The sequence below is a fragment of the Thermobia domestica genome, chromosome 1 (genome assembly GCF_964235325.1).
Source record: "Thermobia domestica chromosome 1, izTheDome1.hap1.1, whole genome shotgun sequence".
In the NCBI taxonomy this organism is placed as follows: domain Eukaryota; kingdom Metazoa; phylum Arthropoda; class Insecta; order Zygentoma; family Lepismatidae; genus Thermobia; species Thermobia domestica.
The window spans coordinates 219,268,056-219,281,458 of record NC_137454.1 but is presented as its reverse complement, the minus strand read 5'-3'; the positions used below and the strand labels follow the sequence as shown (position 1 = coordinate 219,281,458).

General features: G+C 35.0%; 1 protein-coding gene across 1 annotated transcript in view; it reads right to left on the bottom strand.

Annotated features, from left to right (window-relative positions):
- Positions 1-13,403, bottom strand: part of bchs (WD repeat and FYVE domain containing 3 bchs) — a 232,287-nt gene that overhangs the window by 73,100 nt on the left and 145,784 nt on the right. Inside the window, exons 35-40 of the mRNA XM_081770205.1 lie at positions 12,213-12,369; positions 11,196-11,360; positions 7,417-7,596; positions 4,347-4,447; positions 2,062-2,182; positions 216-390 (exon numbers count right to left, since the gene is read on the bottom strand). Coding sequence (XP_081626331.1) covers positions 216-390; positions 2,062-2,182; positions 4,347-4,447; positions 7,417-7,596; positions 11,196-11,360; positions 12,213-12,369 — 899 coding nt within the window. The remainder of the gene's footprint in view (positions 1-215; positions 391-2,061; positions 2,183-4,346; positions 4,448-7,416; positions 7,597-11,195; positions 11,361-12,212; positions 12,370-13,403) is intronic.

Genomic DNA, 13,403 nt, shown 5'->3' with positions numbered 1-13,403 from the left:
GTGTTACGGATTCAATCAAGTTAAGTTAAACGTATCACTACTTCTTACAATAAGCTCATATATTCCTGACATTACTCTCACAATTATGTTAAGTACTAAGCCACAACTCACAGACCAGTTCAAAAACAGTACTGTAGTACATATTGTAATATTAAAGGAACGAAAATCAAACTATGACAGTTATTTGCTCAACAAGAAATTACAAAACCATGTACCTATTTCTCTCATTTCTTCCCCATTTTCAGGTATGTTAATATCTGTTGAGATTTCTTCAGCAGGAAGTGCTTCCATAATCATGTCTCGCTCTCTTTCAAACATTGTTTGAGGTCGATATTTCTGGTAGTACTCTTTGCTGTCATGACTCGTAGCAACTTTGTATTTCAAAGATTTCTGCAATGAAAGAAAGAATAACGATAGATATCATTTTAATTATACCATCATACTCCTAAAACGAAAAAGTTTTTAATTAGAAGTATCTAAATGAAAGATACGCTATTAATTACTTTATACATGAACATTTAAATCAAACTAAAATTTAACCTTTTTGCGTCCGGAGATGCGCCATAAAGAAGACGCGTGAAACATTTAGTTGCATGATGATAAAAGGGTGAGTGGAATCAAGATAGTGGAAGGAAACAAGGAAAATCCACAAACACGATGTTCATCAAAACTCACAGAGCCGACTACTGAACCAAATTAGAAAAGAACATCATACTATTAAGTCACTGTACCCAAACCTGCTTCCAATAACAATTAAAAATATATGTTAATATCTGTTTTTCCACTTGTAGCATAGATATCCATAAACTGTACAACATTCACTATTATATAGCACGTTTTTCAATGTACCGTACTAGCCCGAGTATAGTATACGTTTTTAATTATTAAAGAAAAAACATACGTGTAAAAGTTTCGTAAGAAAATGCTCGTACTATAATCTCAGCCTAGTCCTTCACTCTTGAAAAAATATGTTTATTTTATACAACGCAGGACTGCAATGCGAATGAAGTCACCAGAAGAAAAAGAATGTACAACACAGACTTGAATTTAAATCTTACAGACAGCTTTACATTTGTAAGTTTTTCTTTACATAATATTTTTAAAATACGTATTATATTTGATCCTGTGTATTCTTATTTGTATATTAAAATCATATCAAAAACTTAGGAGAGTATTATATTCGAGGGAGTGTTAAAATCGGGTTAATGGGTCTCCTTTAGCCACGAGATCACGTAAGTCAAGCAGTGCACGGTCTAGTCAGAACTTAGATGGATGATCATTGAAGGAAATAAGACAATAATGTCAGTGCAGCATTTACCTAGCGTCGTGGAGACAATTCAAGAGCTACATGAAAAGAGAAAGCGAATTTCCGTCAACAAAATCAGTAACAACGAAAGTTAGATTAGCGATTTGCTGACTAAGCATCCCTCAAATACGATTATATATGTAGGTGCTCGAGGTTCTACGCCAGGCCTTGGGTTTGTGGTAGAAAAATATTGTTTCCATAGGTCTTCCGAGGATTCTACATCCTCATTCTATCAATTCTTCCGTAATCGTTCATTTTCGTTGATCACTCGCTTCTTTCAGTTTGAAGCGTATAACCACGGGACGTTAAATTAAAGCTTTCATTTAGTAGTCCTCCCAGTCGGTCTAGTTGCTAGCGCGCGCATCTTTTCTGCACGTCGCACGGATTCGATTTCTAGTGGGAAAGCATTGAAATTTGAACGCATTATGATGGTATAGATTATACTTTAGACTGTAGATTTACTCTCATATAGCATCGGTGCTGTGAAAGGACGCTAAGTTCAACAAAATCCTCCCGAGCATCGAGCATGTACTTCAATATTACCTTTTAGGTATATACAATGGCTTCTACTATGAAGTCAAATTTCAAAATGTATAGATAATCAACTCATTGAAAATATCTAACGATAACATGCATATGGCCAAGAGTAGAAATATTACATGTTTTCGACATCTTTCTTTTAATCAATCTACAATAAGCTGCAGTAGATTGCATAAATTAACATTACCTATTAATTCATATCAAATTTTACTTACATTGTCTCCAGAGTCAAGTTCTGGGCGGTAAGGGTAATGAATATAGAACATGTCATTTTTCATCATTTTCTTCCTCATACGGCAAGGGCCTTCTGTCATATCAAGCATCCATTTGTCTAACCTGAAAAATATTATTTAAATTAGTAAAAAATGTCTGAATATATGTGAAATATATATGGTCTTTCAGTCATACTTACGTGATTTTAGATCTGCTTGTCTATGTAACACCAGTACTGATTTTAAAAAGATCATGCAATAAATATACGCGAATAAATATTGTATGACAAAACAAAATAAACACAGATATGCTCTGAGAAGCTGTATGTAGCAATCCTATTTTTGATTTTTCCTAGTGTTAATTTTTACATAATATTAGCATTTTTTTTTTTTTTTTTTTTTTTTTTTTTTTTTTTTGTATATTAATATTAATTCACTCTTTCCAACTTTCCGTTTATGTCACTTAGTCATGTTTTGATTTGACTAGCTTATATGTGAGTGTAGTGCTACTAATGATTCAGTTTGTTGTCCATTGAAATATATATATTTAAAAAAAAATCTTCTGAATTATGTGAATCTATATCAGTTAGTATTTTCATATCCTAATCCTTCGATTTCTTTAATTGCGATTAATATTGTCAAAATTATTCACCAGAAAATTAGATGATTGTTACAAATAGGTTATAAATAGGCAGATTATACTCATAGTCTTGTATATGTTTACATTTTCATTGTTACAAATAGGCGGATCATATTCATAGTCTCGGCACTCAAATTTTATTAAAAATCGGAACAATTTTATGATAATTATTATGGAATAGTCAGACAGATATACATCCACAAGTGTAGGTTAAATCGCACGGTAACTCTTACTAAAATTTCGTGAATTTTTTGAAACATGAGGATTTATATAACTATATATATATTTCTGTAATTTACAGTCCGTAAGAACCATACAGAAAAAAAATCGCAAAATCCTTCCAGCACACACACTGTCAAAAAGTACTAATATTGACGAGTTCGTAATAAAATCAGAAAACAGCTGCACTATTTATTACAAAAATTAAACACCCAAACAGTTACCAAAATAATCAACACCTTACAAAACGCAACTTAAACCTGATTAATACGATGTCAGACCATACTTTGAGCCTGTATTAATCGCGGAGTTCAGTGTGTATTAATCGTGGAATTGAGGCATAGTAAATCATCATACGTGACTCGTTTCCAAAAGAATAGTGCATCATTCTTCTTGCAGGGCAGTACTCTGTTACTCCAGAGATTGGGGGAATTTGCGCCCGACTTATTGCTCTAAAACTGATCATTGATATTCAATAATAATTAAGTCGATGGATTAAGCAGATTAGAGGCAATACTGAAGTTAATTCTGATGTTTCACAAACCACGCATAAACAGGTCTGTCTATGTATATTGAACCATTATCATCTTGGAAGATTGCATCGTTGTTAGGGAACATCTCTACCACAGTATGCAGCTCGTCACCTAAAATGTCGCGAAAGTCGACGGTAGTAATTCTTCCTTTAAGAGTAATACTAGAACTAAAGAAATCGCATGATGCGGTCAACACCAGCACAGATCACTCCATGTTCAACAATAGGGAGTAGGTAGTCCAGGGCATACGCATGTTTGGGCATCCGGAAGAACAATGTTACACAAACCACCTCTGTTGGAAACAAGAAAGGTTACCCATCGGATCACATTATTCTTCTCTCCCAATCTTCGGTGGTTATGTTCTAGACACCATATTTTTTGCGCAACCACGTTGGCAGCGGTGACGAAACGTTTCAAAATCGCAGTCCGACAGAAGATGTTAAGTTAATGTTGTTCTCGTCGGGCAATAGCTATAAAAAACGATCGGTCAGACGCTGGTTGAGATCTTTAGTCTGTTATGCCGCATTGGTTCTAAAATCATCATCGCTCAGCAATCTCTTCCTATGGTTAGGACCCATCCATTATTATCCTTCTCTGTTGATGTCTTGCAACGAGTTCTGTACGCACCACCACGTTGGATACTTACTTTAAATAAACCTAACAAATTTGCATTAATTAACTTCACAACCACAATTTCCCACCTTTGAAAATCAGAGGTCTCGAACTTCACACAATGGCTAATTACTATAGCGCCTCGCACATTATTCACAGTACCATACAGCTCTAATATCAGACAGTCGTAGTACATGAAATGTTAAATGTTTTTGAGAAATATTGTATATTGCAATACATCAAATTATTATTATATCTGTAGATATTAGCATTTTACTACTTACCCGGTTCCTGTCATTGGGCCCCACAGTCCTCTTTCTCTAGTGAGTTCAGCTTCTGTTTGAAGCCACTCTTCAAACACATACTTCTGCATATGTTGCTGGCTCTGAAAAACGAAAAACTTAAGTATTACAAACCTCTTCTGGAACAACTGTCTTTATAATAAAGACAAGTATTAAAATTATTTTAAAATCACACCCATTTTATCTTCAAAATTTTTATTCTACAATTCTTTAAGAACAAACCTTGACAATTAAATTTGTACAATCAACAAAATATATACGTATATTTTGTAGACAGAGAAACCATCCATTTATTTTTGTACCTCCCTGTCACTAGCGTTTAGTTACTCACGTCTCAATCTATCACGGAAGACCAACTGTAATTACAGATCACTCAATTCAGCATGTGTACACACAAGACAATAACATCAAAATGTATATTTTAGCTTATTCTGAATTCTTATTCAGCTAAATACAATGAACACTGATATAAGTTGAATAAATATATTATTGAACTATGTTAATAATGATATACAATATTCTGTTCATAATATTTATTATACTAAATACTCGTACTTATATAGTTGAACAGACATTTCAGAAATCACTTATATTGCTTGCCGCTTCGGCAAAGAATTCAAAAACCCTCTTTGGCTAAACAAAACGGGGGTTACTCATGCTTTGATTGATTAACTGATTTTGAGTTTAACGTCCGTTTCAGCAGCGAGGCTATATGAGACGTGGACCTACTGATTAACGTGGAATCCGAACCACGTGGGCTCCCGCCGGGTTACTCATGCTTCATGACCAGAAAACCAAACAATACATAATAGCTGCCCGTCATTAACAGCCAGAAATAAAATAAAACTACATGTCACAGCCAAGAAACAAATCAAAGGATGTATCTTAGACGCTTTGATTGATTTAAAGCCACCAAACTGAAGACATTATGAAAGATTCATCCACGGCCGGACGGCACGTCAAAACAGCATTTTACCTAGTCAATCATAGCCCACTGGAGACCTGATCTGAAGCAAACATGTTGGACCTTATTCCAAAAACACCCAAAACAATTTTATCCATAATCCGGTTACTCAGATTGGTAGCCTTAACAAACATCTCTGCTTTCCTTTACAACCACGTTCAACCTCATTACCTTGCTTCATTACCGAATCCCTGTCTCCTAAGACCATTCCAGCCTCCACAGATGAAACCTCATCATACACCAATACCCCGTTTACTCATGCTCTCAGCACACTTGAAGGATTGCTAAAAGCACACCTCCAATCCTAAAAACCGACAACAATTTCTAATCCAATTTTTCTCAGTAAAGATAATGTTTTCACATTAGAAAATAACTACTATCTTCACATCAGGGGCAAAAAAAAATAAAATGAAAAATGAAATCTTTAAATTTAACATCCCACGGTTATGCCGGTTAGGCTAAAGGAGACGGTGATAATGAGAAATGAGTGAAATGGTGGAATGAAGAAAGTGGGAGGAAACGGGAGAACCCCGAGAAAACCCATGAGCCACATCAGGGGCACCGGAGTGGGCATTAGCATGGACCCTCTCATACATCAACATAATAATTCGAGCGCCTGGAAAAAATCCTCAGCTCAGTTTAACCTTTCCTCTGGATTTGATTCATAGACATTCTCCTAATATTGACCCACGGTCAACCATTACTGAATCATTCTTACAACCTTAAATAATAAGTACCCTGTCAAATTCACCTCGTGTTTCCCTAACCATATAGTCACCTCCCTGGATGAGGATACTAGACTGGAAAATGGAAGTCTTGAAACTGAAGTACGAAGCAATTCTACAAAACATAACACCACCACTTCAAGAGCTCCCAATCTAACATCAAACGTTCCCTACCCTATGCCTTGCCCATTTGGGGAACCCATGTCTGTTCCATCACATCGTTCCTCAAACAGAAATATAAATCTCTCGTAAACACGTTCCAAATCGGAGTATCTCCTCAATCTTCCCCGAACAACACAGTTGTGCAAAAGACAGTAAACTCCTTTACTCCTATCTTCCTTATCCAATATAACCCCAGCCTAGATTCCCTAGAAACTAATTAATCTTATTTATTTCATATTCACCATCTCATCTGCAACCAAAAAACTTTCCGAACCGACCTAAAATGGTTATGGAAGTTCTACCAACTTCCACACTTTCATTATGTAAACTGATTCTTTGAAGAAAAACTCGTACCTCCACAAATCGATACCAATTTAACTTTCCAATACCGTATCACGTAGATAATATACAAATTTACCACTATTCCAGTAACTGCGATTCTTCCAACCATACTTACGTTCTTCAATGCACCCGTTGTGGAGTGCTGTGTGTTGGCGGAACATCATTATATTGTTACAGCCCTCAAATTTCCCATCCACCTGTCCCAGAAACACAATCCATCTCAAAAGTACATTTGACCACTACTTCCGCGGTAAGTCTCGACACACAATGTTTCTCAGACAGATAGGAACACTTATTATCATTTTATCCTCGCTCTCCCTCCGCCCGGTTTTAACTATCTATAATACTCTACATTACTACACTCACTTCGTTTTCTACACACCTTTTATATCCATTTCTTTTCTATTATTTATTTAACATATTTTACATTCTGCATTATCTCCCATTATTTTTATTATTTTCATAACTTATATATTTGTTACTCTTTTCTCCGTTATTTTTCTCATTATTGTACATTCTTATTTTTTCAATTTTCTCTTCCTATATTACTCGTATACATTTTTTCATTTATTACTCCTTCGATCTTCTGCACTTTTACACTTGTCCGTCCAATTAGTTTTATCATCCTCCCCGCAATCCCCTAACTTCAGCCTGTTTCCCAATATGGTACCGACCTGGGAGCTATTTTTCTTGTCTTTTACTTTTCACTTTTATTCTTAAATGCACCTATCTCCCCTGTCTAATGAAGTATTTAGAGAAAGAGCTTATAATGTATGATACTTGTGATATATATGAAGTAAATTCTTTTTGATTTCTACTTCGGATATACATGAAATGATTACACACGTATAGGACTTACCTGTTGATAATGTTTAGTTTGGAAATCAACCAAATCTTTCACCACACCAATATGGTTCATGGTCCATGACTGAATTTCTGACATAGGAATGTTGGAATATCGGATTCTTACAGTATCCTCCTTCTTTACTTTCGTTCTGCTGGCCAGCCGAGTTAAACCCCCAGTGACTTTTTGTATTTTCTGTAAATCAGAGTTACAAGTTTCTTTTTATGCTCACTTTATTAATACTAAAATTAATTCACAGATAAAAAAAAAATAATAATAATTTTAACTGAAAAGCAATTTGATATAACAGGAAGATTTATTTTTACTCAGGTTTTTATTCCAGTATGAATCTTTTTTTTTTTTTTTCTATTTATTTTAATTATGAAAACTAAATCATTAAGAATATGAAGAACATTTTCGTGACTTCGGTATAGTAATATGCCCGTGAGCATACTACCAGACTGTTCGTATTCAGTCTGCTTAAAGTTTCCTTCAATTATGGAGGTTCAGATTAAGTTCTTTAACTCACTTCATCTCAAAAACGGACTTTCTACAGAAAACTTACTTTATAAAAGTACTACATAATATTTCGCACAAGAATGTTTTTACCATTACAAAATAAAGTAACAAAAGTCTTGAAAGTGTTCCAGCTATTTTCCTTTCTTGTGCTGGCATCCATAAAATTGCACATCCATTTTGTGTATATTCTTTTAGAAGTAAAGGATTATTTCTGAGCCTAGTTTACATTGACGCCCAGAGAACGTAATTCTGCTTAGGTTATCGATGTTTGCATTAAGACATCTATTAGTTCCGGATTCATCGATACACGAAGATGTATGAAGTGAAGATGTACTTTTAATTGCAACTGTATAGTCATAGTATATATATATATATATATATATATATACACACCTAGGTATTGCAAATCGTCAAATCGAATAAAGTCGCAAAGTTTATCACTCTTCCTCTTTCTTCGTTTTTTTCTTCCACACCCCAGGCACCATGTATTCTCTCAATACCATCCCTGCTTCTACTGTCATGCCCATTCAGATCACCACTTATAATTATTCTTTCCTCTATCGCGATGCCACGAAGTTCGTAGTTCAAATCCTACCAGAATTCTGATTTTTCTTCTTTCTCTCAGTCTAACTGGGGAGCATATGTGCACACTACATTGATTGTTTCGTTCCTAAATATTTTGATATTCATCACTCTGTTGCTCCTTCTATTCACAATACTAGAAGGAAGAACCCCATGCCGTTCCTTCCTTGTCGATTCGCTCCACTATACAGCAACTTGTAGCCACCTCCTAGGTCTCTTACCTCACTACTCTTCCATCTTGTTTCTCGCAAGCAAAAGATCCCAAACTTTCTTCTTTCCATCAGATCTACAATCTCTCTTTCTCGTCCCGACATTACATGTTCCCACTCTTACTCTCATGTAGACTAGGTTATTTAACCGAGACTGTCCTCTACTCGGTAGCCCTTGCCCATTTCTCACAGAAGTCGGGTGAAACCTCTATGAATTGCTTACGCGGTGTGGGTTAGCAATTTTAGAGGCTTTATTTATTTAGAGGACTCACCATGATGGTTTTGGCGTAGCTTTTACGACCACACGACCTTCCTAACGTTAATTATCATTTTACCGGACTTGAGACCGTTACGAAGTTTGTATGGATTTACTCCCTCCTCCCGTGGATGAGTTCACTATTGTCAACGTGTAGGGATGAAAAAAAAAATCCAAACATTAAGCATATAAGAGTTCAGCAAAATGACATGCTGACATGCTCCTCACGTGTAGTTTGAGAAAATCGACAAGACCAAATGTTTCTATTAACATGAAAATGGTGCTTTACGAGATCCACGCTACCCAAAGTGGAACCGATACTATAATATCAAGCCTTTCATTATGACTAGCAAGATAATACTACACACTATCGTTAATTAAATTTAACACAAAATTATCGTTGGCTCTTACAACTTTTTTTTTTTTTTTTTAAAAGGATATTACATATCGATTGGCACTGAGAAGGAATCGCGTCTTTTTGTTTTCCCAGTTCATAACTTTTGTGAAACATTTTTCACCAAACGGCCAATAAGGCTTAAGCATTGACATTATTATTATGTGTACTACTCAAAAACTTTTGAACTATCATTTACTTTATTTTTTAATTTCCCTCCCCTTTACGCCGCTCTTGTTCAGAGTTTGCGCGTGTAACAAAGAAAATTGCGGGGAAATGATGTTGCCAAGACCTTCAAAAATCTTTAAATTCAAAACAGATGGATATTTAAGGAATGGGCAGAAATACTTTCCGTATTATTGATTTCCCTTGCACATTTTACCATTTGTGTTTAGTAGTAAGTTTCGTACACATTGATTTTAATTTCTTCGTGTTTGGTCTGACGCCATAGATAACCATCACTGTCCTACACGACTGGTAAATGATAGCCTCTATTTGGGAGTATAGTTTGTCATGAGGCATTCGTCGACTTCTGTCCGCATTGCTGTCATAGAGCGTCTTACGTTCCAACAGCCCGTAACAGTACTCAGCGAAAATTTCTTAGGTGTTCAAATTGACGTGACCACCATTACATAAGACGATTCTTTTATAGGTATCGAAGTTTAAAGAAAGATCAGTGTTAAATGTAACCTCCCTAAGTTCCAAAGGCCCCTGAGGAGACATGATGCGGCTTTAAACCTGTGTGACACGATGAAATATTTACTGGACAATGAAGACCTTACATTCTGTTTCCCACAAAATCCAAGTGGTACAACGACAGATAAATAACTAAAAGTTGAAAACTATGCAGCTCTGCTACATTTCTTCCAATATGATAATGAAGGGGTGAACTATTTTTCTGATAAAAACATACCTTTCCTCATGATGATACGATGACACAGTTAAATAAGTAAAATTAACACTAATCAATACTTAAAGATCTCCGTGAGCATTATCACTGAGCTTTCCACAGCCCGATGGTAACTGTTCGGTGTGAGGTTGTCAGTGTCCAACAGAATTGCCCTTATTTCTTAGAAGACGATAATGGCAGTGAAATCATCTAACATTACTTCTTGTGCCAATAACCAATGTTACCTCGAAACGAGAGAGCCTGATTCCAGTACGATGATCCACAGAAAAAGCTGCAGAGAGCAATTTCAAGCTTCAAAAATGGACCCCAGGATTATCAGTGGAATAAGGATCATCTAAAAATACTTTTTACAAGCAGAGATGATCAAATTGGCGTCCGCATGCCGTAAAAATTCTGACAAAATTTCCTACCTTTGTATGTCATTCAAGTTTCAGGAATTCAATGTGATGTAGTTTTACTTCATCTTAAAAATGAAAAGGTGTTCCCCACCATTCCTGTACTTATTCAATGTCAAAAGAGGAAAATATTGTCTCCAAATCAATTCTGTCCAAGTTTTATTAGTAGGATCTCCCTTGTGATTTCTTCAAATACTGAATCTTCCATCACTTTTTTATTATGGTGTATATAAGAAAGAATTCTTCCCTCCTCAGTTTAATCTTAATATATTCACTTAAAGTGATTTTTTTTCAACTTTTTACTAAAGATTTTCTTCATCTATACCCTTACACAAAACTTTTTAAAGTGCTTTTTTCCTTCATCTTAAAATAAATCACCCGAAATTCGTTGCGCAATTTTTTAACATCTTACATCCCAGATAATTTAAAAAGTCTATATTTCACGAGTTCTTCCAAGATTTGAAATAAATCAGACTAGAGTGAATGGTACAAACGTTAGAATCTTATATAGACATCAAGAAGCACTTACTGATTGAATTTGATTGTGGAACTCCCATGGCACTCTGTACGCAGCTTTCTTTTCCATATCCACGTAATTCAACCATAGACGATTTGCTGCTTCGTAAACTTGTTCCCTTATTATATTCAGATCAGGAGCTTTGTTGTTTGCTGAATTCAAAGTTATTTTGAAGACCTAATTTAAAATTAAAAGAATAAATAATTACATATTACTTCCTAAGTATTACGAGCATTGTACTTGATTTTATAACACAGAGTATCATTCTGAAATACTGATTAATGGAACAAAACTTAAATTCAATGTCAAAGATATTACAAATTTACTGTTCTGTATTTATTTATTGTATAACTATCTTGTTCACCAGTAACTTTTGTTGCACTTTTGCTATTCCTCTATTTTCATATTTACTGCAATTCAAATTTCATTTTTATTATTATTGATTTACCTTGCACATTTTACCATTTGTGTTTAGTGGTAAGTTTCGTACACATTGATTTTAATTTCTTCGTGTTCGGTCTTTACTCTTTCTTAGCTGACCCAATATATTGCGGTTTGTGCAGTCCGAAGTATGTAGAGTACATTTTATTTTGTCTCCTGTATCACTCTCTCTAGAGTAACTGAATTTTGCTTTAAATTCTTATGCAAAACCAAGGTTATGAATGCGGGTTCCGAACCATACTGGGATCTGGGAGATTCAATAACAAGCCTTGTAGTCTTTGATATGAGAGACTTATCCGATTCCCTGTGAAAGTTCAGTCGTTAACACTACATGTTAAGCTCAAGATTACGTCTCATACAGCCTCGGTGATGAAAAAGGCCTTCAAAATTATCAATCAACGTAACACTGAAACTTGAATTCAATTACCTCGCACAGAATAATTTCTTTCCCACTACACTATTTCATTTAAAATAGGGTTGAACTAAAGGATCACAATGCAGACTTCATATTTTCTCATCTCCTAAATATACACATATGACCAAAACAACTTAAGTCCAATTTCTATCTTTAATTTTTAGAATACGTACCTCTTCAATTGCTGGTTTTTTACAAACATACAGCTCTTCCCAAACACGACGTGCAGCAACAGCCATCAAATTCTGACCCTGATGAGTAGTAAGTTTCTCATCACTGTCCTCAACATGAGGATTTACATGCCACGTTGTTTTAATATTGCTGTCCATTCTAATAAGAAAAACAAGAAAAATAAGACTTCATTTTTTTTAATTAACATAAAATATAATTTCATTTTCTACTTCCGTAACTTACTTTTCTTCAAAAGAACGTCGGAAATGCAAATAATAATAATAATAATAATAATAATAATAATAATAATAATAATAATAATAATAAGAAGAAGAAGAAGAAGAAGAAGAAGAAGAAGAACGCATTTTCCTCGTTAATATATATTGGGTTGTGGAGTACTAATATAGCAAGAGCTCTTTCGTGACTATTTGGTAAACGTAGTTCACCTTCGGTGCGGGATAGTCCAGTTTCATTTCAGGGGGGAGCTCCTGTAGGTCTATATCTTATATAACCTTGGTGTTAGAAAGGACTGTTCAACTCCAAAAACAACATTAACCTTGCAAATGTGTGTTTCTTTTAGTATTCCAGTTTTATCAGGCCCAGACAAATATATGACTGGGAGAACACTGCGGAACTGTGGTCTAAAAGAGGGAATTGATTGATTGATTTCCTTTTCATGGGGGACGTCAGCAGAAAACTTATTTGTCTCCGTCACGATAAGGGTTATCACCGACACATGCTGTGCATTAAAAATTCACAATAAAACTTCTAAAAAATGGTGTTCATATAAGTCATACAAAGTAAGATATTACGCGTAAAAAAAAAATTAAGAAAAGTTCAAAAAGGCTGAAAAATAAAAACAAAATATATGACAGGATAAAAAAAAATAGCAACAATAATAAGACCTAACAGGAAAAACCTAAATATAAAAATCTTAACAACGTTAACTGTTTCAATCTCACGAACGACAGTGAGCGCATTGTTTCCAAAAACCTAAGATTTCTAGGCAGTTCTAAACGCTCTCTGAAACCTGGGTATTTTGTACATCCTACAAGACGGGATACCCAATACAGTTAGTGGGACGATACAATACAATCTTCAGGAATGTGCAAGATGAGCGTATCTGATACGCATGAGTGTCAGGATCAGCTTTATGTCGGCGATTAGTACTTCTGCCAATTGCCCAAAATAGG